This window comes from Trichoderma asperellum, chromosome 3 (genome assembly GCF_020647865.1).
Source record: "Trichoderma asperellum chromosome 3, complete sequence".
Classification (NCBI taxonomy): domain Eukaryota; kingdom Fungi; phylum Ascomycota; class Sordariomycetes; order Hypocreales; family Hypocreaceae; genus Trichoderma; species Trichoderma asperellum.
In genome coordinates, this window is record NC_089417.1 from 2237200 (window position 1) to 2264775 (window position 27576).

The 27576-nt window shown below is 50.1% G+C and overlaps 5 protein-coding genes across 5 annotated transcripts; 2 read left to right on the forward strand and 3 right to left on the reverse strand.

The window, feature by feature from the left end:
* The first annotated feature begins 3092 nt into the window (after positions 1-3092).
* Positions 3093-6060, forward strand: TrAFT101_005304 (uncharacterized protein). Its single transcript, XM_024904345.2, has 3 exons — positions 3093-3711; positions 3798-3881; positions 3952-6060. The coding sequence occupies exons 1-3, from the start codon at positions 3568-3570 to the stop codon at positions 5479-5481; spliced, it is 1758 nt and encodes a 585-aa protein (XP_024757493.1). The 5' UTR covers positions 3093-3567; the 3' UTR covers positions 5482-6060.
* Positions 6061-8174: 2114 nt separating this feature from the next.
* Positions 8175-8570, reverse strand: TrAFT101_005305 (uncharacterized protein; the record flags this gene model as incomplete). Its single annotated transcript, XM_066127436.1, has 1 exon — positions 8175-8570. The coding sequence occupies one exon, from the start codon at positions 8568-8570 to the stop codon at positions 8175-8177; it is 396 nt and encodes a 131-aa protein (XP_065983547.1).
* Positions 8571-15729: 7159 nt separating this feature from the next.
* Positions 15730-16107, reverse strand: TrAFT101_005306 (uncharacterized protein; the record flags this gene model as incomplete). Its single annotated transcript, XM_066127437.1, has 2 exons — positions 15730-15936; positions 16087-16107. The coding sequence occupies 2 exons, from the start codon at positions 16105-16107 to the stop codon at positions 15730-15732; spliced, it is 228 nt and encodes a 75-aa protein (XP_065983548.1).
* A 7160-nt stretch (positions 16108-23267) lies between these two features.
* TrAFT101_005307 (uncharacterized protein) lies at positions 23268-24489 on the reverse strand (the record flags this gene model as incomplete). The annotated part of the gene is made up of 2 exons (XM_066127438.1): positions 23268-23299; positions 24291-24489. 2 exons carry the CDS (start codon positions 24487-24489, stop codon positions 23268-23270), a joined length of 231 nt encoding a protein of 76 aa, XP_065983549.1.
* A 519-nt stretch (positions 24490-25008) lies between these two features.
* On the forward strand, positions 25009-26264 carry TrAFT101_005308 (uncharacterized protein; the record flags this gene model as incomplete). The annotated part of the gene is made up of 2 exons (XM_024903696.2): positions 25009-25197; positions 25263-26264. The coding sequence occupies 2 exons, from the start codon at positions 25009-25011 to the stop codon at positions 26262-26264; spliced, it is 1191 nt and encodes a 396-aa protein (XP_024757491.1).
* Positions 26265-27576: the final 1312 nt, after the last annotated feature.

Genomic DNA, 27576 nt, shown 5'->3' on the forward strand with positions numbered 1-27576 from the left:
TTGGTAGCTGCAGTCGTGCTCTCCAGCCACCAGTCGCATTAGTGTAAGCTAAGGCGAATCGCGCATATTGGGATATATCAAATTTCACTAGATCCGTTGTTTCTCGAGACCTTTCCATTGTCCTTTTGTTTCTGAAGAGGAATTCATCGGCCTCAGTCTGAGTCTGAGGCATTTTCTCATGTAGTAGTAGTGGGAGAGGTTGGCGAACATGCGCATGACAATGTGGCTGGACCCGTGGTACGGAAATTTGAGAACTTAGTTTCCGAAGCATCGCCCTGGTACTTGAATGTTAGAATGCCATGTCTTAGACTAAGGTAGAGGAACAAATTCACATCTGGTACGATTGTATTGCCAACTGCAAAAAATTCATGCACCGAGACAAGCTCTGTTCAAGCCTCTCCACCACGGACTTATTAAGCATAATCTTGACAGTAGCATATTTGCGCTTTATGCTCTTTTTTGCTTGTAGCTGTTCTCGCATATCAGCTACTATTATGCCCAATGAATCATGTGCCTTCTTTGACAAGTCAAGGCAATTTTTGAACGATGCGGAGACATCATCCTGATTGAAGTGGTCCTCGATCTCTGCGAAGATTGGTTCAAGAGCCTTTAGATGCTCTACAAGCCCTGAAATCCCGTCCGGGACGCCTCGAAATTCTTGCCATAGCTGGTGAGTCTGGTAAATGAGTGTTGCCACACGTGGCACCGTATTTATCACATCGAGGTTGGTGCTGGTCATGTCTCTCTGCTCTAGAGACTCAAAGTAGGCAAAGGCGGCGCGGAACGTGCTTAGAAGGAATGCGATGACCGCAAAGGAGATCGACCATAACTAGAGAAAAAGGACGCATAGCAAATAACGGCTTTGAAAAATGGCTTGTAGTTCAAAGAAATCACCAGTGGCAGCAGAAGAGGGCACCGCCTCTTTCTAGTGAGAGGCAGCAACACATTTTACTCTCTCAAACAGGCGAGAAGGCTGTGGTGCGGCCTCTTGCAGGGGTTTAGAAGATGGTGGGCGGCAGGCAGACAGAGACAGGAACCATCGAATGACATTGGTTGATAGGCATATTGCTGCATGGGCTGTTATGCTGTTGGGCCTTATACCAGGCTTTATGGAGTACAAAAAGGGAACTGGGCGGCTCGGGTCGTGTCCTATTCGCTCTTTGGGGGGATAGGGGGTTAGGGCCGCAGGGCCGCAGGGCCGCAAGAATGGGCCGGCGTGGATATGTTTGGGAACCGACATCCATCACCGATGGTTTGTTGGATAAAGCTATTGAATGAAAATACACAAAAGTGGAAGTAAGATGGCTAAGTTTATGAAAAAGCGTTCTCATGTATTCAAGTCAGATGGCCCATATGGCAATGGTAATGGTGCGTGTAAATGTAGAGTTGTGTGCTTGCAGCTATAAAATTCCTTATTCTTTTTTGTTCGCGCTTGGCTGCGTGTACTCCGTACCTACAAAGCAGGCTCTCCCCCTCTCTTTCTACCCATTTTCCGTGACGTTGCTTGCTAGGTTTCTGTCTCCTTTGTGACTGGATTTGTAAGTAAAGGCAACCTCGTTCGAATTTTTCAAGGCGCAGCCTCGCGCCAGCGCTACTGCTGAAAACTGGCGGGATATTCTACGTAGCATGTCTCATATAAGTGGTGTTTCATACCTAGTAATCATCCCATCCTCTGCGAACACTAGAGAACATCCCGAGAATATTTTTGCCTCAAAAGATGCGGTTTGAGCAGCTGCATAGACAGGTAGAGAGTAAAGCTTGAAATATTACTATAACAGAGGCTAGAGCAGCATGCTATTCGCCAGCTTGTGTCTCGGGCCTCTGTCTTGGACTTATGCAGCAGTTAGTTCAAGTACCAATTTCAAGTGGTGTAACACAAACAAGTGTTGATTAGCAATAGGATCCTTGAACTTTTTTCCCCATGCGATATTATTCTCGTCTTCCTCGGGTGAGCACGGCGAGATGGTAAATCACGAGCGCTAGGGCTGTGCTGTATGATTGTTCCGGCCGTGCTGCAAATATGAAGGATCCTGCACGTTATGCGGGTACTGTATCATGGCCTACCCTGTGATACCTTAGCTACGATATGCCTCAGTCGTACAGTAGGATCACCTGCAACGGTACACGAGTAGGTAATAATAATTGCTCAGCAGTCATGTACGTAAGCGAAACAACGGTTACAGAACTTTACATCATTAATAGCCGTTCACTGATGAAGCTCAATCTTATCGGCAAAAACGAAGCCCCTGTAAACCAGACCAGACAGTGCGATAGATTCCTAGTATCCAGGCCGGCATCTAACCACTACCTAGTTGGACATGGCGACAGCATTTCAAGAGATGGTAGAGCCACATCTCGGCTTCAATCCAGATCGTCTCCCGCCTGTTCGAGCCGGGTCTTGGCGGCCTGTTGACGTAACATTTTGCCACCAGCCAGATTGACGATGGCCTTTGTGGAGGATTGGCCACTAACAAGCGTGGAAAGCACATACCATGCGTGCCGCCATCTACACAGTATGCAATGCTACGAGATCGCAGCATGCATAGAATATTTGATAGCGCCGTATATTTCTCTTTGTGCCGACAGTAGCTGCATGAGTTGGAAGCTCGTATAGGGTGCCAGATTAGACTTTTGTTGAGCAAAAGTTACGCGAATTCAACACATATCCTATTAAACACTTGTACTGAAGGTGTACGCCTTTGTCTGTTCTTTTTTTAGAGCATTGCTGGCAGCGCTCAAAGACATGAGTTCAAAGACGATAAGTTCAAAGGCAAGAGTTCAAGGCCAGGAGTTCAAAGATAGCACTCAAAGACAGCATGTGAAAACCCTGAATATAAAAGCGGCGGCAGAACTGCGAGATAATAATGCCAAACTCGACGCAGTCATCCTCCCAGTTCAGGAACAGGATCCAGCAAGTGGCGCCACGCTGACGGCTTAGACAGAATGAGTCCACCGTCGGCGGACTTACTGTGCCCCAGCCTAATGCAACGCTTCGTACATACGAGTAACCTTGGCCACGGCTGCCGGTATTTAATGGGCCACACGCAGCAATAGCGCGCTGGACTAACATCTCGCCTCCCTTGGACTCAGCCCAGTCAATTGACCCCAGTGGCGACGATGCCGTCGTTGCCCTGTTTGCCCTGCAATCAACATCATTATTAACCATCGTCGACGAGTTGCATCCACGTGTTCACTCGAGCGCTGGTTAAAGCCCTAAACACCTGCACGGGCCTGGATTCGTCGGATAGCATTCCAATCACTTCGTGTCAAGGCGTCAATTTAGACTCTGCCACTTCGAATTAGCGGCTTCCAGCGCTGTTGCAGCATTACAGCATCTGGGCGGACGCTATTACGGCGACCCCACCTGCGACCAACAACAATTTGATCTCGGAACCTGCATCAATTGAAATTACAAAAGTACCTACAACTTATCGCAAAATTTTCTCCTCCTCCGTTGTCTCCTCTGTCAAACACCTCTGCGCTCTTCACGACCTCGTCCTTCGATCATCTGAAGCCAATTCTTCACCCGACCAGGCGCGCCAGTTTGGTGCCGCATTCCCGTTCGCCATGCCGAGCACATCCAGCATGGCGTGGTCCAAGAGCACCCGCATCAAGGTCATGATCGCCATCGACACGGCCTTCTTCCTGCTCGAGTTGATATGCGGTTTCCTGGCGCATTCGCTGGCGCTGACCGCCGATGCCTTCCACATGGTATGTTGCGCGATCGCTTTCCACGTAGCGCGGACCCGACGTTGTCGATACCAGGAGAGCAATCACGTCATGCTAACTGTCTGCAGCTGAACGATATTATCTCTCTGGCCATCGGTCTGTGGGCAGTGATAGCGTCGCAAAAGGCCACAACCGACGAATTTACCTTTGGCGTAAGTCTCAACACACATGTTCCATGCAGACCAAACGTGAGTACGTGCAGCTGACACCCCTTGCCTGCAGTGGGTACGAGCCGAGATCCTGGGTGCCTTCTTCAACGCCGTCTTCTTAATCGCGCTTTGCGTATCCATCATTCTCGAGGCCCTGACACGCTTTGTCGAACCGCCCGAAATCAATAATCCCAAGCTTATTCTTATTGTCGGCTGTGCCGGCCTGTTCTCCAACTTGCTGGGCTTTGTGGTCTTGGGAGGTCACGGACATGACCACGGCCATGAACATGATCATGACCACGAACATGAGCATGACGACCACGACCATGACCACGATCATGAGCACGAGCATAACCATACCCATGGAAGCGGCTGTGATGTCGAAGAGGGACGACACCCTGGCGGTGATTTCGCTGATGAGGAAGGGGCCGTTGGTGATATCCTCCCAGAGGTGATTGTCCAGAGAGCCGTTATGGCAGCCCGTCGAGCTAGTACCGACAGCCCTGAGACGGCTAGACGTATTCACTTTGGCGACGACTCTACAAACCGGGACGAATCCAACGGAGCCAGCCGAATGTCTGTCCAATCCAGAGGGCGGGAACACCAGCGCCGATCGAGTAGAGGTCATTCCCGCTTCACTAGTATCGAAGATATGAGCATTCACCCCGCCAGCTTCCGACAGGAAATTATCGCTGCTAGTAGAGCTGCATCGTCTAATATCCATGCCGAAGGCGGTGATGAGTCTCCCTTTGCCGACTCGGAGACGGAGGCCAATGAGGAATCAGCACTCCTCCAGGACGGAAAGGCACCCAATCTCTCTTATTCTACCGGTTCAGCACCCAAGAAGCAGAGAACACGACGAGATTCTAGCGTGCACCATGGCCACAACCATACTCTCCCAAGAGAGGCTGGCGCTAAAGTCAGTGGCCATAACCATGCCGACATGGGTATGCACGCCATGATGCTTCATGTGATTGGTGATGCGCTGGGAAATGTCGGTGTCATTTTAACAGCACTCATCATATGGCTCACCAACTGGCCTGGCAAGCTCTATGCTGACCCGGCAGTCTCGCTCGTCATTACAGCCATTATTCTTAAGACATCCATTCCTCTGACTCTTGCTACTTCGCGTGTCTTGCTCCAAGCCACTCCTGAGAATATCCGCATCCCAGAGATCCGCCAGGACATTGAAAAGCTTCCCGGAGTTGTCAGCTGCCATCATATTCACGTCTGGCAGCTTTCCGATACAAAGATCGTCGCAAGCATGCATCTCCAAGTCTCCTTCCCGATCAACACACATAGCGGAGAGAAGTACATGCAGCTGGCGAGGCGCGCCAGGAAATGTCTTCATGGCTATGGCATACACAGTGCTACCATTCAGCCCGAGTTTTGTCTTGATATTAAGCATCAGCACGACGGCGAGGCACCGGCATCTTCACTCGATGGAGCATCTGACGAACAAATTCGACCATGCCTCCTTGAATGTGTTGATAACTGCCGAGCACAAGGCTGCTGTATGGTCGATACCTCGTCAGCTAGCTCGACTCGAAGAGCTAGCGAATCTTCACACAGCGAGGGCTCTCAACATCATCACCAGCATTAAACATTGCGCAAGACCCGTTCTCTCGACCTGTTCGCGTAGGATGACTGGGCTGGATAATGAGTAAAAATAGCCAATAGCGAGCTTACTATGCAACGCTCATCAGCACATACCAGACTTTTCGGTATGAACCTTGTGCTTGATCTAACCCAGCTTACTACTTTCATTTCCCTACCATTATTTTAATATTTATCATTTGGCTTTACGGTTTTACGCATGGCTGGCGTTGTTGTGTTTTGGGCGATGGAAAGAACCCGAAAGTTGGCTAGATTTTTCTTTTCCTTTTCTTTTCTACACCGCATGTATTATTTTTCTTGTTGCCTTTGTTCTCCTTCTCTATGTTAGAGAGGCGAGTTTGAATATTTAGAGCGTGGTACAGCCTTATGCGGAGGCGACAAAGCGACCAAAAGGAGGACGTGAGCGTCGCTTCTTCGCGGAAGAGTTGGGTTGATATGTATTTAGAATCCTATTAGAGGGGAGATAGCGCGAATACGATGATTAAAACAAAGGGTGCGCTCGATGAGTGCTTTCATTACATGAGGACAGCGCCGTTATTTGATAATACAAGGAAAAGTTGCGAGATTTGATAACTTTCATTATGTGAACTGTTTACGTGACTGCTATCCATTGTCTGGTTTTGGATATGGAATAACTCTTGTAATATATGAATTATTCTGATCATTACCAAGCATTGACGGTATTTCAGCTGTTTGAGGAGGTTAGCTTCTTACAGAATAGAGAAGCATTCTGTTGAACGTTTCGAATAGTTGAAGCATCTCGAAAATGCCATCTGGACAATGTCGAACAACTGGCATAACTTCTCTTTTAGCACAAAATTTCTTCGGCTTTATGACAACAGCTTGGTCCTAACAAATGTGCCTTGTACAAGACTTGACACTAATTCATTTGGATATTACACCTACGTCTCCCTCATCTTTCATAAAACAAACACACAGTAGAACAGCCCCTGCTGGTAGCATGTCCAACTATCTACTTCATGGTAGCTCAGGGATGTGCAAACTTTCTGGATATTTCTATAATTAGGTGTATAGACGACTATTGATATTGTTTATTCTCGGTTGTATAAGCGAGAGTGACATCTTGGGCCAGGCCCTTGTTCGTCTCTATAACACGAAGCAAAGCGAAGAACCCTAAAGCGAAGCGAAGTTGAAGAAAAAAAAAAAAAAACAGACCTTAATAATTGAGTTACAATATCTTAAAATAGCAGAGCTTATTCTACATAGATGAGGCACTTTCACGGAATCTGAAAATAGATGGCGGTGATTGTAGTTTAAGCATAGGTAAGCGATTCATGTCCCATTATAGCGGTGTCTACGGTATCCTTGGTTTATTGAGCTACAGACAAGTGGACTCTATGAATGCCCAATCTTGAAAATCCCTCCGTTTTTTTTTATACGATGCTGATGTGATCAGAGAGCAACCTCTTACAAAATACTACTACTAATGACCTCCCCGTGTGAGCTTGCAGCAGGAAATATGCAAGGGACAGCTCATATCATTCGTCTCGGGATATATATGGAGACAGGTACCACAAGTAGCATCATCAGCTCCTCACCGACGTAGTGGCGAGAAATGCGTTGTACAGCCAAGGGGTGAGAAAGCGTCGGTGTCAGCAGTCAGAACACAACTGAGCAGAGACTGTGAGCCATGGATAGCCGGTGAGGCTGGGCCCGGCTGCTCCGCCTGCATGTCCCATTGGTCCCGAATCCCACGATATCAAGAGCTGAGAGGGTGAAAGAGACCCTTACAAACACTCCTTGCGCAGCTCGTAGTCTCGATTGACTAGACTAGGAGCCCTAGGAATACATACATACGTATCCAGTCCACGATGGAGGAGATCCAACGTGGCTTCAATTGAAGGGCATCGCTATCGTGGCAATATGGAGCACTGTTACGTACGAATACTGCGTACTCCCTACTAGTATAAATGTTAGTAACGGCAGGAGTAATACGGAATAATAATAGCAGCGATATGAAAGCAAACAGGCATATCTATTGGAGCAGAGGCTATCGACGCAGCCCTAGAGTTCAGGGAGCTGGGCCGTGAGTCTGCACGTGCCATCCGCGAGACAAGAATAGCCATCATAGACGCCAAACCTGCCGGACAAAGCGAGATTGGCTTCTGGATCAGCGGGATTCTGGACAAGTCGCGGTCACAGAGGGATCCTCGTCCATCGGATGCTCAGGTACAGGTAGGGCCTCGTCAACGAACGGTGTTAGTTCAGGTCTTCCGCTTAAGTCGTCACCCTTCCCTTTCAGGCGGGACGGGCCCCCGTGTCTCTGCTTGACTAGGGTTGAGATGAGGTGCTACGGCATGGTGTCTCCTGGGAGCGACTGGGGGCTTCCCTGTCCGCTCGTGGATTTGAAGGCTTGAGGGATAGACAGACGGCAATCCAGTATGTAGGGAAGCAGTTGGAAGACAAATCACGAGATATAAGAAGCAATTATTCAAAGTTATGCTCGTGCTCAGCCAGCACCATTTTGGGTGGACTCTCCCTTTAGCATGTATCAAGGTGATTAATCGTAGCCAGGGGCCCCAAGGCAGCTGGTGCTACGGCAACTCGTAACAGTGCTAGCACTTTCATGGGCCATGGCATTATGCATTGAAACTAGTAGCAGTAGTACCACCAGCACACACACGTTTGCGGTGCCTTGGCGTGATCAAGCAAGCTCATTCATTCAATGTATCCATCAGCTCCGTACCCGTCCATAATCGAGATTTCGATGGCAAGGGGCAAGTCAGGAGAAAGGCTTCGGAGAAACGGGGCGTTTCGTGTCGTTAATCGCATTCGGGGCAGCTGCTCAAAGCGGGAACAGGCGAGCTGGCAGAAGAGCCCTTTGATTGCACAGTAATTTGATACGCCCGTCCCAGTTCCCTGCTTATTAGCCGCAGATGCGGGCAGAAGCGAAGGGGGCGCCATGCTTGTACCAATATGCGGGTGGGACGCAGCTGGTAACGTAGCTCGTAAAAAAACACGGAGTAATCGGGAGCAGTCGTCGCATCGAATGCCATCGGCGTGATTGCCATATGCTGTAAGGCGATGAGGAGAGCCAATGGTAGCCATGGCCATGACTTGTATTTGTTCTCTAGGCTTCGCAGCCGGGAGAATGCTCGACACAAAAGATAGGAGGCCGAAAGACGGTACTTTGCAGCTCCGCAGTAGCACTTTGTGCTCCGTATTCGAAATGAAGCCGGGTTGTGGAGAACAGAGTCGTAATTGGCCTGGGGTAGTATGTCATGATGCCAAAATAGGAAACGCACATTACTACGGAGAACGTCCTTTCGCTGGATGTGCGTGATGAAGGAGCGTAAGTACAGTTATCAAAACATGTGTGGTCCTGCACATCTTGTAGATGTTGGTAGTTCTTGGACCGGCAGCCGTGGATACATAATAGAGTACGGCCACGAGGATTTGTTCATTTCATGCAATAGGCTTTTTGTTGGTTGCAGTAGCTGGACACGGCTTGCAGACAGCCACGGCCGGACGGCTAGCTTTGAAATCTACTTGTAGTACTTGTCATCTGGCAGAGAATCGGCGACTGGCTTGCGCCAACGAGGCCACACTAGTAACCCCTTAGATCTGACGGCAATATTGGCTCGATAAAATTGCGCCAGGCCTAGAAACTCTTGTGTGGAGGGAGTGCTCCGAGGCAACTTTCGCAATCTGCTTCCTCCGATCGGATCTGGGGATCGCACCGAAGGGGGTCAAGCGTTTTTCATTCAAATGATATTATGTCAGTGCCAAGTTGGTGGGAAGCACAGCAAAAGTCGGTATGGAAGTCGAAGGATGCTGCATGTTGAGGCGCCGCACATCCTTTGGAAAACATCCCCCCAACACCACCGATGCAGCCGTCTCATTCCGCCTCGTTTTGGCCCCCTCCGCATGCCTGAAGACGAATTTGATAGTAGTCTGCTGGGCTGGGAAAAAAAAATGGCTACTCGAGGCCGCAGTGCGGATCATAGACCACCGAAGAAATCGTACGTTTTATTCGGTCTTGTTTCGAGACGATCCCCGCAGCTTGCCAGAGCTCAGCTGAAATCTAGCCTTATCTGACTGGTGGCGTCGTGGCTAATTTATGCTGCATTGTCAGCCAGGCTGTGATAGGGCAAAAAGTACCAGTACGTTTCTCCATGTCCTGCTTTCATCACCGATAAGAGCTCTCATAGGCTAGCACACACGACAGCTGACGCCGAGCCTTTCCTATCACTGGCACAATTTGGCATTGCCTCAGGGAGATGGCATTCCAAGGGATATGGCCTCAGAAAGACCGGACTGAGCGATTGGCGCAGTAAATAGCGATATGGCTGCTGGCCATTGCAACAGTATTCTTATGCTATCATGCAGAGCATCGGAGGGAATATTGCCAATCGACACCAGCTGAACAATGCATGGGCAAGCTCGCAGCTCGGGGGTGGTATTCCATCGTCAAATCACCAGAAACGACTTCCCTAGGGCCAACAGGGCCCTAGGAAGCCGTCTATGCAACCATATCTGAGACGCCGGCGTCGTGCCGGGCCCGAAAACGTCTCTCGACAAAGCAATTCGATGCGAATGGCACGATCAGAGGCACTGGAGATGCATTGTCGCTTCAATCGTCGGTGTTTGCAAGGTTGAAGTTTTGCGAGCCCTCGATTTTTCACCGTAACTCTCATTTTTTCCGCATCGGCGTGCCTGGACTCGGCAAGCTGCGGGGACCGCCTTCCTTGGTTGGCCACCTTCTCGTAATAGTCCATACATACGGCAGGTACGGAGCACCACTCTTGGCTCCGTAAAGAGTGCAAGTGCGGACGACGCCGCATGTACGTACTGCTACCACCTACTGCTTGTACCGCTACTCGTGCTGGCAACCCGTGCTCGAATCTGCTCCCTCACATGCATCAACGATTTTTTTTTTCTCGGCTCCTCCTTTGCTCCATTTAGCACGCCTGGACCGAGACTTGGGGCCACGATTTGCCAATTGGCGGAGCCAGACGGAGTTTAGAATAGGGCCAATGGGCTGCAAAAGTACTCGTAGCTAATCTTGCACAATTGGGTGGAAGGGTTCTTCTATGCGAGATATTCGCAAGTATGCTCTAGCTTCGTTGATACTGCGTACAGGCACCAATGCTCGGTGTCCAATTCCTCCATTCTAAGCTCCTAGTAACATAATTCTAAGCTGTACGATTAGGGGATGTACTAGGCAGTACTTTGCAACAGAGAAGTCTGGACTAAAGAATCAGTGGATATGGATGCTTCATTGGCGTACTGTCGCTTGCTAGACGTCATTGCCAACTAGTCGGGCTTCCACAGCAGTCTCGCCCCTCTAATAATGGCGTCCAACAAAGAGGCCTTTTTTCTTCCAACAGCCACGCCTCGCGCCTGTCGCCTAGCTGCATCCTAGAGCTCAATTAGAGGCGAATGCGACATCACCGAAGCCCGAGAATACTTACTCTGTAGTTAGGCATTAGACCCCTCCGCAGCAGTTGAAAGCTTACTTGCCCAAAGTTGAGCAAACGCCAACGCTTGGCTTGACATGACAAGGAACAGGCTTCAGCATCTTTAGACTCGGCTTGACCAGGCTTCACAAGGCCCCACGCATTTTTTACGCTATGTGGCTACGAAATCGGAATGGCGTTAGTATCCAATAGCTGCCGCTTATACCGTGGCCTTTTCGCGTCCATGTTCATCTTTGTATCTAATGGGGCTTGATCCTTGCGTGTTGCAGTTGGTGTATGACCATGTAGCACTTGTAAATCTTTGATGTTGCTAGAAGAAACTGCATACGAATTATGAGTAGTGCATCCTCCTTTCCCCCGGCATTCCCATAAGTAGGTAGCCACTACAACTACCTAGTATAGCAGTATCTTGGACAATCTGGCTTATGTATTGCAATACCTACTACTAGTAGTATGTACACTATATCTAAACTTGTGCTAGATTATGGAATCTCACCCAATCACTCAAAGGTGGGACTGTCGAAAGAAAAAAGTCATTTTCTTTTCGTCATGTTAGGAAGTTGCCGATACTGCCACTACTATCAAGTATTCACATATCATCGCTGTAGAGTCCGTGTGGCCATCATATATGGCAGCGTTCACTGCATGGCCTAAATCTCAAGGCATTTTTCACGCTCATCTTGACACTTGTCCTATGCTGCACGAGTGCGCCGAGCTTATAATCAATCATCTGCAGCATGCTCAACTTGCCTTTCCGATGCAAGGCCGACGCTTAGCCCCACGCACCTGGGGACCTGATCCGAGATTCCAGTCCAATGGGGCCCCTGGCGTATCGCGCTCTTGCATACATATTGTACATGTCCTAGCCTGAGCTGCTCCGTAGAGGGGCAGACGCGACGCAGTAGCACATGGTCGCGCCTCGAATCGGCGACTAGCTAATGTAATTGGCAGACGGACATGCCAGTCTGCCTATTACTACATAGTATATGTACGCATATGCGTCAGCGAGGCACCCGCAACAAGCCGGGCCCGAACGTATGCACATACATTTAGAGGGGCGTTGCTGCGAACCATACAGTAGTAGTTCGTGGTAGAATCTCCGCGATTGGGAGAGAAGAAAATTTTTGGCAAATGAGGGGAGGCAATAACGTTGTGTAGTGGCTTTTTAAGCTATGCACGGAGTACATCGGCATACTCACACGTGCTTCCTTCCCGTGAGAAGGCATTCGGATTGAGTCGAGATGGATTAGCTTCTGATAGCAGTAGTAGGAATCTTACTGCCTCAACCGCAGCTGCACACGCACGCATGCACGCACACGCTGGAAACACGGCGCTGATGGCTCACGGCCGACGGAGTGCCGGCCACCGCCGGGCTTTAGGCGCGTGGCTGACGGTGGCCCGGCGCTCCGGCTATTCTTCTCGGGGTCGCACGCGCGCGACAACCCCGGAGACCGGAGGCGTCCTTTTACCTCGCGGCTGGGGGTGACGAGTCTGGCTGGCGTTTGCCTCATCGCGTTGCTAGCCATTATGAGAGCGTGTCGTGGCGGCGGCTATTGTCTTTCAGCATGGGGAATGCTTGTGCAGCTAACATGGCTGCCGGGTTCTGCTGCAAGCGACATCCTTGCTACCTAATAATCGTCACCTACCCAGGTATTCGCCCGCTACGAACGCCCTTGCTCATCGTATTATGGAGTATGCGCGCATACCTGCAAGTATTCGCACCTCTCATTCCCGTAAAGTTTACCGTCGACCATTGATTTGGCTACTGCTAGTATAACATGAGACCGTCTCGCAGCCATTACTCTAATCGGCTGCCCATGTTTTATCAGCAACTTGGCTTATTTGACCAACATAGCGCAGATACACCAAGGCCATCTCAAAGTCTGTAGCCGCAAAAGAGACACCCCAATGGGCACTGCCGCTTTGGGCACCCGCCGAGGCTACATCAAGCATGCACACTTGTACATACATGCACGACGCTATTCATCAGAATCTTCAACAGCGGTGAACGCTGCATATTGCTATACTATTAGTGGCATGGGGGTAGTAGATGACAAGCCCGACAGGGTAAAAGCTGTCACGACGCACTGACATTTCGTGGCACCACAGAGGGGAAAAAATATATTGCTTTTTCACCGCGGAAACCGCTCTTTTTTTTTTAATAGTGGAATGGCGGCTACCAATCGGCAAAGGAAGTTTTTTTTTTTTTCTTCTCTGTCCTCCACAAGCTTACGGGTCAATATGGATGCTTCGGGAAGACCGCTTTTTTTTTTCCTCACGCCAGCTCCCCACGTAGCAGCCACTCGGTATACCATTTCCCACTTCCTTTATCTGCATGTGTGACGAAAGAAGCGAACGGTGCAAAAATGCTCTGCATGTATCCGTAATAGGCTTATGGAGGTTCACAATTGCGCATTTTTGGATCATTTCCCCAAAGACAATAAAACGCTGCTGCCTGCAGTCAGTCGGCTGCACCAGCACGATTCGGATTATACGAGATTGCTCCAGGAGCGCCGAGATGCAAACGCGTACAAGCATGTAACAAATTGCCCTTTTTGCCCTTCATTCCTTTGTGGCTCATATTTTTGGGGTCCCGATCTAATGGGACTTGGGTTGGCACCAAGTGCGGAGTAGATACATCGTGCCCGAACAAACTACCTTTGGTAGAAAGATATCTACTATACATACACATCTTTGATGTTAGCTTGGGGGGGTTTAAGGTAGGGCCTCTTAGTAATGCAAGGACAAATGTTTGACGCCTCTTGTTCCCTGCCGCGGATACTTTGCATGTACGGAGTGGGATGAACAGGTTCCATATAACGACCCGGCAAAAGCGCTTGAAGCTCCGGCGTACGGGAAGCTCTACGTAGTTGATACAAAGTCTTAGACCCGATGGGGCGGATGTAAAGGCCCCCCATGCCATGAGACTAGTCGCCCTGACACGCTTAGTCGTTCGTTCGGTGCTTCAGAGAGTTTTGCGTTCCCTTTGTCACATTACGATTAAGAATCACACAAGGTATAAGAAGGTGGGAATAACAAATGAGAGTCACATGAAGTTTGCATATCACTTGATAATCAATTATCACGTTCAATGCTCCAGTAGAGCTGCAGCTCCATCACAAAAAGAATACATACGTTTGCTACGTAAGAAAAACAAAAAACGGCGGATTTGTAGAGCAAAGCTTCCCCACCGCCTTTAAGCAAACGCCACAAAAATACGGAGCAAGGGTTCAATTTGCATTGTTTCCTCTTTGGGAGAGCTCTTCAGCCTCGTTTTCGTCTGACCTTTCCAAACCAGGAAATCTTCTAGAACGAGAGAATGGCGCTCCCCCACTTTTTCCTTTTTGCACTGCCGTAGTAGTACACCATAACAGATTTTTAGTGCACGGCTTTGTGCTATGAATAGTACCGATTTAAGCATTTAGTGCTGGGAATTATAAGTTTTTTTTAATGCGTGTGCACATGCAAAGTAGTAGTAGTAGCTTTTGTTCTGCACAGGCAGCATTGTGCACATGCATGCATCATGTAATATCTCTACGCCCGTCACAAGAAGAAAAAGGCAAGATCCATGCATGCATATGCAGTCACATACTTAATCCTCGGCATCTCTCCGCCAAATCCGTCACCCAACGCTCAACCAAAAGAGAGAAAATTTGCTTTGAAAATTTTCATTCTCCGGACAACGAGCCGCAATATCCACCGCCTCTCATCAATTTTTTTTTTTTTCAATTTTTTTTGGCCGTTCTGTCTTTACGATTCCGCCGCAGACGCGTTAGCGCGGCCCAGTGGTTCCCTCTCGTCGTTGGACACAATACGGAGCCACTACTGCTAGTTCCCTGAGATGGGACGACCCACACAGGTCAGCGATTTCACGCCCCCAAGCCAAAACTACCGGCAGTGAGGGCCGCCAAGAGCAAGAATTGTTCATCACGGGCATCATCACAAGGGCATCTATCGTCGAAAGAGGAAGAATGAAAAAACTCTTCCCCCTCACTTAATACCAATCCACTTTGTAACGCTGGTCCGTCTCCCTACCTACGCCATCTGCAGGAGGCTAAGTGCATATGCATCTGTAACAGTTGTGTAAAGTGCTTGCATTCACAAAGCTCCCCTTTCCACCAACGTAGCATGAATACATGATATACTGCTTAAGTTGTCGATCTTTGCAAAGACAGAGGATTTCTAATATATACTAGTAGTAGAATAAATTTCCACCGTGTACAATAAGTATGGCATTGACATCTCCAGCAGCTTTATTCAGCCAAGACACTCTAACCAAACTAGTAGAGCTTATGTATGGTGTACAATACCTCCTATCGTCACTAGCAAATTAGTACGCAAAAGGGCGAAAAGATAACCAAAGATAAAAAAAAAATCAGGAATGAAAGAAAATGAACATCAGCCACTTTTCTGTGTGTGAAATGTTTGATATACAGGAACATGTGATATTAGCAATGATTTCCTTTGAAACGTACATGGTCTCGCGGAACCCAAGGCCCGTTCATCCCGCTCATCCCTTCAAAGACACAGCCTCGTTCGTTGATTGCTGGTTCGCTGCGAAGTAATTTTCACGCTCAATCTCAAAGCCCTGAATCTAGGGATGCGGATGCAGCCGATCAAATATCAAGCACGGCGAGTTGTTCACCTACGGGTTCCGCCCAGCAGTATGTCAAAGGCGAAGGGTGTAAGTACATTAGTAGGTACTCTGTATGTACACCTGAAGAAGCAGCTCATCCAAAGGGTGGAGCCATCCCACTGGTACAGAAAACCAGGCTCTTGGTGACTTTCACCACCTATGGCAGCAGCGGAGAATCTTGGAATCCATTGAGCAGCAATGAGTTTCTGTTACTATCCTCCTCATTGGAGCTGCGAGGCTTCTGCGGTCCAACAGTGCTAGCATCTACTTCCAGGTAATAGTGGTACCGCTGCGGCGGAGTAGCTAAAGCATCGGATGGATGTCCCCACTCAAAAGTGCCGATATATTCTGGTAGGGCGTTTGCCTAGCAAGTTAGCCCTCGTTCAGACGTTTTGGTAAGGATCAATTGCTCATAAAATATGGATTTCCTTCATATCGCATTGCTGAGACTTCATTTGCTTTTAGGCAAGCACTGCTCCGTATGAGCGAAGGGGCTGTCGTCTCCCTACTGTACGTCGAGTCGCACGACGGCCATTTAGGCGATATTGGACAGTCGCAATTTACGAGCATATGCAGGCGGCCGCCACTCTTGGCCAATCGAGTGCGCCACTGAGCCTAGCTTGAATCCTGAAGATCTCGGCGAATAGGAGAAGATGTACATGAAACCAAGAGGGATCTACTTAATCTGCTTTTGCAAACTCTGCTACTCCTTCGTGATCAGCCAAAAAGCGCGGGGGGGAGCAGCGCGGTGCGTTTTAATATAGCGGGCTTGATCAAATGCCCAATGGTAGATGGAGGATTAAGCCATTGCTGATGTTATCCAAAGTGGCCATCTCCGCCTCGATCTTCTTGTGGTTCAAAAAGGAGGATCGGCCTATGACTGCAGCTACAGGATCGGCTGTCTTTCTCGCGAGGGCGGTTACCTCATGCGGATATGGGGATCGTCGCTGGTAAATTTCGGAGCTAAGGCTTGCCGGCAGAAAACCGCACGTATGCATGTAGAAACGGACATAGATCGCAAAGGCCGCTCTTAATCAAAGGCATCAGAAGCAACTTTTAGCGTGCCTTTTCGGTATCGATTATCGTGCGTCAACCCGCTGCTGAGTGAGATCCGTCTGCAAGAATGGGATGTTCTCTTTTAGAGTGGCGAGATCTTCCTGCGCGTCAACTATGCGCTGCGTGAGCAGTATGTACAATTTAGGTATGCGTATGCAAGCCGGCGCTGCTGGGAAGCCGTGATTGGAGACGCCTCGGAATCTGCCAAGCCAAAGTAGCCGGGAGATTGGGATTCTCACGACACTAGGTAGGCAGAATTTCCAGCATGGTATCATCAATAACGTCAGACTGCCGTGGCCTCGCCCTCGCGTTGGTTCGCTGCGTTCCTGAGGTCCACTGATGAGGGGTAATATCAAAGAGGGCATTTGATGGCTGGCTGTCAAGACCAAGACTCAGCCTGAAATTGAATGAAGACGACCATGACTGGTTCGTGTTGAGCCTCCAGAAATTTGACGTGCAGCACTCGTCTCCACTCAGCCTTTTCTCTCCTCTTTAGCGATATGGATGGGCAAGGAGGATTGTTGTAGCATAGTGCTGATGTGTTGGTGGGTTGTATTTGGGGGTTTCAGCAGCAGAGAAACCGCGTTGTCGCGTTTAATTGGGTGCTGCGGAGATGGGCGGCGCGTTGAGCATTGATTAAATCTCACACCCAGACAAAAGCTCCTCTCCATAAAAAGCTAACCAAGAACGCGCGCCTCGACTTTAAATACCAAGAATGGCCAAGGCCAGAAATCCATTTCGCGTTTGCCTTTACGATGGCGCCAAAGCTAACTTGCCAAATCCTAGTGAGAGCGGTCGATCTTTGAGGCTTGGTGCCGGTCGTGTTTCCCCTCCTGGAAACATGTCGTGCTTCGGGGAGAAGAAAAAAAAAAAGATAGGTCGTCTCCCTTGCGGAGTAAGCGAATCTGTAGTAGCATGTCATGCTCTCGAGAGCTAAATGGCCAGGCATGTTTAATACAGAGACGGCAGTGTTCTAAATACGGGCGTCCATGATGCGCGGCACGAAATGCTCCCAGCATGCATATGCAGGCTCGGAGGAGGATGCTATCCCAAGCAGGTTCAATGGATAGGTAGAATCTTGACGAACGCATATCGTCATCCTGCTTGATCACCTCCCTCTTAGAAACTCCTGAAAAAAAGTTCGCGATTTCATTACATCGATATTTGCCTCGGCGTTGGACCTGCAAGGGTATGAGATTTCTGTAGGGCAGCGAATGACTAAGAAAATGGAACGCCACCCGTGCCTCTGCAATGGAATGATCGATTAGTCTGAAGTCTGAAATGAACCCCGTGCTTGATCAAGCTTTGATCGAGGGTCCATCTGTGTAGGATATTTGCCATTTTGTGCCAAGTCTCAGACCATTGAAGCTTCGTCAGAAAATGTCAGGCCAGGATCAAGGGACCAAAGCATGGGTATCCTGAGTTTCTGTGAAGTAGAGTTTGGGCGCTCAGACGAAGCGCCCTGTCCCACAGCATGTGCCTGCTATTATAGAGTATAGCGGTCGCAGTGTGGCTTTCTTTCCGCATGCATGGAGATGCACTAGTACTGCTGCTGAGGGAGATCAGATGTGAAAGCTACATACCTATACATGTATATGCTGTCAGGTAGTCGCAGGTATTGCAGCCATCTGTGATAACTTCCGCGGGGAGGTTTATCATTAAAACGACTTCAACATGCTCGCTTCACTTTGTTCCCTGTTGGTCTGTGTGTGGGGTCAAGCGTGATCTAACAGCGATCAAACCAGCTCGGACCTCTGGGCTTAGCCTTGCACAGTTACTTGGCTGGACTAAGTGCAACTAAGAGCACCTCCGCATCGCCCTCATTGACTTACTATGTAGTATTAGCAATAGGCCCATCCTGCTAGGAGGCGAACTGGTTCCAAGGCCGGACGGTTTTGTTTCGCAAGGCCAAACCCGGGACTCAGTTGCTGTACGGGAGCAGTTTCAGAGATGCCGGGCTCGCTCCCTTTGCCCGCTGTCCCTGTTGCTGAAGCTGGGAATCCCGGCAGACTGGCCCTTACCAAAAGAAAATCTACATTTAGAAACAGGTTTCTACCGGGGAGAGAAGCCGCAAGGAGAGGCGTCTGCAACATGTCGCTCCTTGCAGCGGGACAATTGCCAACTTGCTTAGGACTGATACTACTACGTGACCCAAGGCTCAGTGCACTAGTTCACGGACTCCTTCGGAATACAGAACGGCAGAGCAGGTAAACTTTGCTGTGCCAAGCTTGGCCACTATGGAGTGATTTTATTAAATGCGCAGCTGGCGTTGGATCCTGATTACCAAACACCTGCTGTAGGTACCATCTTAGCTTACTGGCGCCAGTGCCTGTTTACGACGAGGATGGGCAGTTGCTTCAGGCCGACGTGCTGTCTGCTGTATCTAACAAAGTATAAATGCTGATGGTACCTTGAAAAAAATCGATGGCTTCAACTCTGTTACTTTTCGGGATGGACTGTGTCTGTAGCGCGTGCCTGGCTAGCAAGAGGCGAGAGCACGAGCTGCTTTGTCATTGGACACGATAACGGTCCTCAGCGCAGCTGGAAATTGCCGGCTGAGCTTCAAAAGGCCATGGGACTAGTAATGGATTTGAGTAATCCGAGGGGGACCTCATTCGGGCTGTTGTCCTTTGCTATCTCGGGACAATGCAGTTATTGCTCATTTGTACGGAGTAGTACTTCGCATATGCTCGGCTATGATGTAACTCGTGGCATCCCGGGCGAGGCCTTTTCATTGGCTGTCTATCCTGGCACCAATTTACCCAAGGCAGATTTGCCCGACAGCGTTCCACCACGCGCTGCGTCTGTCTGTGATGAGCTCTCATGACGATTCATCTTTCCTACGTAGGTATTACAATAATAATAATTGTCCAGAAACAGGCAAATACTATAGGTAATATACTGCATGTAGGGGGTCAATAATGACACTCCAGGAGTGGAGGGGCAGGACTGCGTTCCTTGGAGGCTGAATATACAGTAGGTAGTGCGCTGCTCAATCTCAACCCCAGCAATCAAAATGCCACCATTCGACGACTTACATGGCTTACCAAAACCGTGGAGTTTTGGTGACGATTTGGTGCAACGCGGCCCCCAAAGAGGCCAAAGAGGCCGCCTTCCAAGCCCCGACTGATTGGCGTGAAGGCTCATCATGACATGCATAAGTAATGGATTCCGACATTCGTGCAGAAGCGCGTCTGGACCGACTGATTGGCTGGGCACGATGGGCGGTGGCGGCCCCGTTCAGGCGTTCGTCGCAGCGCCCTGCAACCGCTAATCATCCCGCTGGAGCGCGAAGCCGCAGCGGCCACGGCGAATTTGCCAGGGCCAGTAGCACTTGTGCTTGCTTGAATTAGCACTTGATTAGCTGGGCTTCATGACAGGCAGGGAATGGCGAGAGGCCTGGCCTGGCCGACACGCTATCGAGTGGAATACGGGGTATCAATAGTATACTACTACTGCTGCTGCTATAGAGTACTAGTAGCAAGTAGTCCTAGCAAGTTGAAACGTTGAGATGCGAAAACGGGGTACTGCTGTAATGCTTCGTGCTTGGCAGGTAGCAGCATGGCATGCTGTTTCGAGAGCTCTCGGACGACTACCTTGAGCAATTGATCGGTGGATTGGCTCGGACAACGGCTGCCTTCCTTAGCTGATTGGCACCACTATTCGCAGCAACTTTGAACTTCATACAGACTACATGTAAATATGCATGTTCCCATCCCTCTCTGATCTGCAGAATGGAGGTGCACTAATAAGCAATACCGCTAAGCCATGCCATTGAAGGGCCTGCGATGCACGGCTGAGGAAGCTTTGCTGGCAACTGTAATAAGCGGCAGCGGCCAATAGCGCAGGGGCCGCACCAGGCAGCATCTCCGCATTCTGAAAATGGCATCCGCCGGCTGCAGCCATGATGCGGCTCAGATGCATTGCCTTTCTCATTCGCAGACTTTCTGATATCGAAAACGTTCTTCAGCTGCACGGGTTTAGGCACAGCCGTCGTCTTGCATGTAGCACCATTGGATGTTTGTCATTGATGGCCGTCGCTGTCTCGGAAGTTGGATGCTCCAAAATTAGACGGGCATGGATTATCGGTATATGCGTTGGGCCCCCAGTCCTTGTCAATGGCGAACATCACGGGGTCAATTTTTGGAAGGCCCAGACACCTTCCATTCGACATTCCATAGTAAGCGAGGCCCAGGGCGCCCACTGAGGATCCTGGCCGCTGTTGATCGGTGTGCGAGAGGTTTGGGACAACTCATCGTCGTTGTATAGGTATTTGTACGCACATGCTTGGTTACACGGAGCACTCTGGCTTAGATTACACTTGTGGTATTTTATACTGTAGTCGCCCTATAGACGCTATTTGTAATTGCAGCTTGACAAAGCTTAACCACGGAGAGGTGTGCTACTTGATGCGCCGAGATGGGCACCATCACCCGCTGCTTCTGCGGGCGATATGCAGCCTCACAATTCACCTGGCAAAAGTGACAAAAGGCGAGAGCTAAACGACGGATTGGAAATAAGTCACCATTAAGGTTTCCCGTATAATGTATTATTTGTCGGAGTGCCTGGAAATTGCCGCTTGTAGCACATGGAGGATGGAGCAGCGGCTGGCACAAGCTTCTCTGTCCCATCGCCCTCGCCACACACACACGCATTGAAAACGGGGACAGGGCCGGGGGCCCAGCAGAGGCCTGTTAATGAGACCCAAAGCAACAAACAAACAAACAAACAATGGGTAGGTAGCAGAGCGGCAGCAACATAAAACAAGAAGACGTAAATACAAAGACTACCAACATTACATGTCAACATCAACAAGACAGCCTATAACGAGCCATGGGTAGGACAGGTTGCGCGCCACGACCACGGCTACGGCTGAAGAGCCAGATGGGAATCTCCAGCGGCCGATTTGCTGGGCCGCTCACCGTCTCAGCACAATAAAAGCGAGAAAAAAAAAAGTCATGACGATATTGTACATTGGCGTCGATGCCGATTGTGTCTGCTTTAGGCAGTGCACAAGCCCCATTTGCACGAATTATCCGGCCTTGGCGTCCAAGTACAGTCTTCCGTATGCACATGCATGAGGCACTACCACCACTCCTCCGCATGAAAAGAGACCAGGGGCGATGCTTATCCGAGCCAGTGTACAGAGCAGAATCGCTCACATTTGGATTTAACATTAGAGCTACCAACGCATTAGCAGCCGTGCTCTGGCGGTGGTGGTGGTGGTGGTGGTGGTGTCTGCGGTGCGACTATTTCAAGGTTCTCATCTCTCCTCTGTTGGCGGAGCACGCCAGGTACGGTGCGAGATGAGTGCAGTACCAACAGAAATGCTGCCGCTAGGTATTAATTATCAGTACTGCTCATCACCAACGTCAAACCGCTCCATCACCGAATGCAAGCCGCATCCCTGCCTGCGTGGAACTGAGCGAAAGAGGGAGCAAATAAGGTGGGGGAAAAGGGGCTTCTCTGCCGGGCGCCAAAAAAGAAATGTACTGCACTCTCGTACCTGGGGCTGCATTCTCGTACCACAGCCCTCGTCAGCAGCGACACCGCCTTTATGTGAAGGAAGCACGCAGAAGCACGCAGCGCCCGAGGGAGCAAGCAGATCAAATCAAAAATCAAGCCACTGAAGAGGCAGCTCAGCAGAAGTCTGGGAGACGGGGTCGGGGGCCCTTTGAGACAGGCAGGGAGTGAATCTGTATGCACTTGTGGCGAGAGCGTGTGAGTGCTCACACCACGACTAATTAAAATCACTGCGGATGAGTTTCTTGTCTCGTTTGACATTGTGTTGTTCCTAAACCGCCTTGCTTGTGACGCTGAACGCTGGTCCCGGAGCTGTATAAATCCCAGGTGGAGCGTGCACAAGCAGCTACACAAGGCGGCTGCCCCTATCTTGTGCGGCGGATTCGGGCTGTTCTGGCGTCTGGTCCCTGTGCGCGTCTGCTGCAGCACGTTCTATCTGAATCGATCGACGGCAAACACGACCTTGGGACGCACACACGAACGCCCACACGTAAAGATATATACAACACGCATCCACGGCGCATCGCATCGCAGCGCAGCGCAGCACATGTTATGTAAACAATTTGTCCCTTTCCTGCCCTCACACCCGGCATGCACGGGGCGCTGCCTCTTCCGCCAGGCCGCACCCCCTCCGAGCGAGCGCTGGTTCGCTGCGCGCACGAGTGGGCAGCCCACACACTCTTCTCCTCAGGCGACGCGTGCGGATGCAGCAGCACAAGTCGACTCTGCCTGCGAGATTAGTGCTTTGGAGCAAACTCGGCTGAACCACTGGCGAGGCCCCCCTCCAGCAAGGGCCAGCGCCAGAGCCAGAGCCTGAGCTCAGAGCCGGGCAGGGCTCCTTGCTCCATGCTCCATGCTCCATGCCCCAACTGGCGGTGCTTGCACAAGTAGTGCCAAGTACCATGGCCATCCATGTCGCGCTCCCCTCTGCTAAGGCTCCTGACCCATGCCCTGGCTCCATGCTGCGAGCTAAGGCGCTGCTGCTGGGCTTGCGCCAAGGTACACCCCCAAGCAGGGGCGGTACCAGAGAGACACGCTGCGGCGCCGCGGTACCTGGAGCACGGAGCATGTACCGCGCCAAAAGAGCTCCATGTAGCTAAACTCAGCTCGTACACCTCACTCCGCTCGCACTCCAGTGCCTGCTCTGCCTGTACGGAGCGTCCCTAGCATTAGCATGAGAGCACTGCCTGTCCAGTTAAAACTACTTCTTGTCTAGTCCTCGCTCATTTCTTCCATCCTCCTACCTCTTATCCCACCTCTTGCTCTTCGACCTCTTCCTTTCCTCTCTCTCTCTCTCTCTTCCCTATCCACTCATTCCCTCATCCATTCAACCGCTTCCTCTGCCGACCACCCAGCAGGTCGAAATAGGAGTTTGGCCTTGGACTGAGGAGAATCGAATCCCGACCGGCCACCGCTTTGAAGACGATCCCCCCTTCGCCCGCGGCCCTCTTATAGAGCATCCAGGACGAGACGGAAGAGAGAGAAGAGGAATAAAAGTGAATCAAGGACTGGTATTTTTTCTGTTTTATTCACTGGTATTCTGTTCTTCTTTCTTTGCTCTTGGTTCCCGCCTGCTTCTCCTTTTTGGCCAGAATTCCTTACCTTTAGCGACAAGGAATTTTGCCATCAACGCCTGGCTCCGCCAACCGCTTCTTTTTTTTCTCGCCCTTTTCGTTCTCCCGGTTGACACTTCGACGAGACGATTTTCGAGAAAGAATAAAGATCTTCCCGAGACTGCAATCGTAGACAATTTTGCCTTTTGTCTCGATCCCACAATTCGCCCAATTACAGGCGTTCCCAGTCCCGGCTTGGAAAATCTGCAAGATTTGGTTGCTCTGGTGGATCTGCTTGCTCAGTTCCCCGTCACCTCGTCTAGCCAGCTTCTGCTTTAAAGGGTCAGCTTCTTGACTATTTGCGCTCACCACCTCGTATGATTTAATCCTTTTGCCCACCGCCTTTCGGTGCCAATCCAGTTCAAGGTGTTCCAGTGTGACAATAGGTAAGACCAGTTTTTTTTTTTTTTTTTTCCTTTTCTCTATTCATTCTTTCTCCCTCCTCCAGCAGCCGTCGAGAGAATCGCCAGTATCCGCAGCATTATCTCTAATCGTTGCATGTACGCTCCCTTCAACAGCTGCATACCCGAGCCCGCTCTCCGCATTCTCAGCATCTTCTCCACAGCTGCACTCGAGCTATCATTCGGCGCACTTGCTCTGCGGGAGACGTTTGCTCGTTGATCCCGCCAATTGCCCGACGTGTCTCTCGTTGACTGTCCCTTTTCTGTCCTTTCTCCTCTCTCCTTGTGCGTGGCGGTAAGAGACCATCCCCTGCTTCGGTCCATCGCACCCTCGTGCCAATCCAGCTTGCGCTTCCATGCCAGCCAACCCCCCGTTCAGTAAAAGGGAGTGGCCTGCTCCAGCCTCAGGGGAGGCTTCTCGTGCTGCATGTCTTGGCGGGCTGCCAGATCGCATTTCTTCTACTTGCCTGTCGGGCTTTTTGACCACTCGAGACTAACGCCATTGATTTCTATTAGAGCTGTCCAGTCGGTCCCTTCGTTGTCCTTTAAACGGCGCCCCTTTCCCCGGTCCCTTTTGCATTTTTCGATCGAATTTCCAGCCTACATGATCCCGGCTTTATTCCCAGCCACAGTCACTCTTTTCCATTAGTTTCTTCACCACGCTCCTTAATATCTTAATATCTTAATTCCTAGGGTTGCATTCACTCCTTGATCGCACCCAAGGCTCGCTCTTTACTCAATAGTCTCTCCCACTCAAAGATTCCTGGAGAACTTGCCCGTCACTCTTTTAGACATATAATCAACACCGACCCAATCTAATTTTACAGCAAACCCTCATCCATCATGGCCTATGCTCACCCAGACGAACACTTCTTCATCGAGAGCGATGAGCCCCAGTCCAGTACTCGAAGCTTCCGAGACACCGCAAAGATGCTTGCGCGCAGTCGGCAAGAGACGATTGCTTGCGAGCTCTCTCGTCTTGCCGGCGAGGAGTACCTGGGGGACATCATGACGCATATGCGACACATGGAGGCATGTTGCGACCCTGTCCAGCCTGGGCTATTTTTGACAATCTGGCGCTAACAAATCATCTACAGGAGGAGACCCTTCCCGATGCTAACCTCATTGACATGCAACGTGAGATCCAATGGTTTATGCGACCGTACCTCATCGACTTCCTCATCGAGGCCCATGCCGCTTTCGCCTTACTGCCTGAGACGCTGTTCCTCACCGTCAACCTGCTGGACCGATACTGCTCACGACGAGTGGTGTATAAGCAGCACTACCAGCTCGTTGGCTGCGCCGCTCTTCTCATCGCAGCCAAGTACGGCGACAAGAAGGACCGGGTGCCTCAGATTCATGAACTCAACAACATGTGCTGCGGCCTGTACGATGCCGGCATGTTTACACAAATGGAGATGCACGTCTTGAACACTCTCGAGTGGACCATTGGCCACCCCACCGTTGACTTCTTTACCCAGCTCATGGTTGCGGAAGAGCAGGACGACAAGGAGGTGGAGCACATGGCCGCTTACCTGTGCGAGATTGCCCTGTACCATCGCGATTTTGTTTCGACCAAGCCGTCGATGATGGCACGTTCCTCACTGGCTTTGGCGAGAGCCATTCTGGGCCGACCCGAGGTCAACGACGGCGACTGGGATCACACCGAGAACCTGACCCTGTTGACTCTCTCTCAGCACCTCAACCAGCCTTCGCCAACCCTGGCGCGCAAGTACTCTTCGTCATCCCTGTCCAAGGCATCGCAGAAACTGGCAGACTTTATGGCTGAGCAGGCTGCGATGGCCAGACGCCAAGCCAACCCCCCGTCACCGGCTGCCGAGACTCCTTCAAGACATGCCGCCGACATCTACAGCACCCCTCAGAAGGGCCATGGCGCTGCCACTGGCTTCGACGGTTACCTCACGCCTCCCATCACCCCCGACAATGCTTATGGAAATGCGGCGAAGGAGACTTACCACCAGTTGCCTCCTCGATGCCCCGTCACGCCAACTCCTCCTCAGAGCCATCCTTCTGCATACTCCCAACATGTACAACAATATGCTGCTTTCGTGAACCAGCACGGAATCCACCAGCACTAGGAGCTTTGGTGGCGCATATGTTTGGCATAGTCGATCGAACTAATACAGCACACGCTTTCTTTCCCACCTTCATCCATATTAGCTTATGGGCGATGGGAGGATGTTCATGTTTCAATTTTCGAGGTCATGGCGATGGGCTCGACTTTCCAAGCAATAACATTCAACCTTGATAGTCACTCTCAGAATGATCTGTCTCATATCTACGTCATGGCATTTAGCGATTGATTTTAATTCATTTTTTCTTTTCATATTTTTTTTTATCTTGTTATCTATTTCGCAAATCAAATTTCTCAGCAAGTCTTCATGGCACCAAAAAAAAATGGAACGCGGATCATACCCAATTTTCCTCGAGTCGTTTTTTATTTTCTTATTTTCGGTTTTCTGCGCTTCTGGGGCAATGTGCGTGGTTTTCCACGGGTATGGAGCACGCATATCCAGGAGTTGCGCATACTCCCGATAGAAAAGGGGGGTTTTGTCTTGTGGTGGATATAGTATTTGAGGGGATAGAGGAGTTGAAGGGGGAATTTGGCCAGCCTTCAGATTGAGGGTAAAAAGGAACAATAAGAATGCAAAGTGGCCGAGAAAAAAACAGTCACGGATACCACGGAGCGGAGAGGGAGGAGGCTTAAAGGACGTCGGTGCAAGAAGCAGCCGGAAGTTGTGTTTTTCTTTTTTTTCCTACTTTCGGATCTAATCTCTACTTGGCATATGGGAGGAACATGAGCCTTGTTGCAACCAACACAAGGCAATTGGTGTATAATTCTTTCGAAAAGCAGATGGGCAAATGGCGGACGGATTCGCGCTCTCAGGCGCAGTGATACCCATCGCTCTCTTCCAGAACAAAAGGGATTGGAACAAATGAGCTTTATCCGTCCATTTGGCCGATCGAAGGTGGGATAGATGCGTGGGCTGCCCAGATTTGGCCTCTCACAAAATTTACCCCCTCAGCTTGTACATATAAGGTAGTGTGGACAGGCACAGAAGAAGAAAAAAAGAAGTAAAGGTTCTTTTTTTTTTTGCAGCAGCAGTGCGTGTGCTTTCTAGCGGAACCAGGATGAGAAAAAAGTGGTTTCTAATCGCCTGTTTTTGTCTGTCTTGTATGTAACATGGTGCAGCTAGTCGTATGGTTTTAATTCTTCCACGCCTACACTGGCGAGTGACGACGAGACTCTTTCCGGTTCCAAGTTTCTACTCTGTAATAATTATATGGTGATATGGTGTAGCTTTTTTGAAGATGTTGCGAAGCACGCAGACGAATGTGGCTTGAACTGCTAACGATATTTCTTTGGTTACTATCTACAGAGCCGTGGAG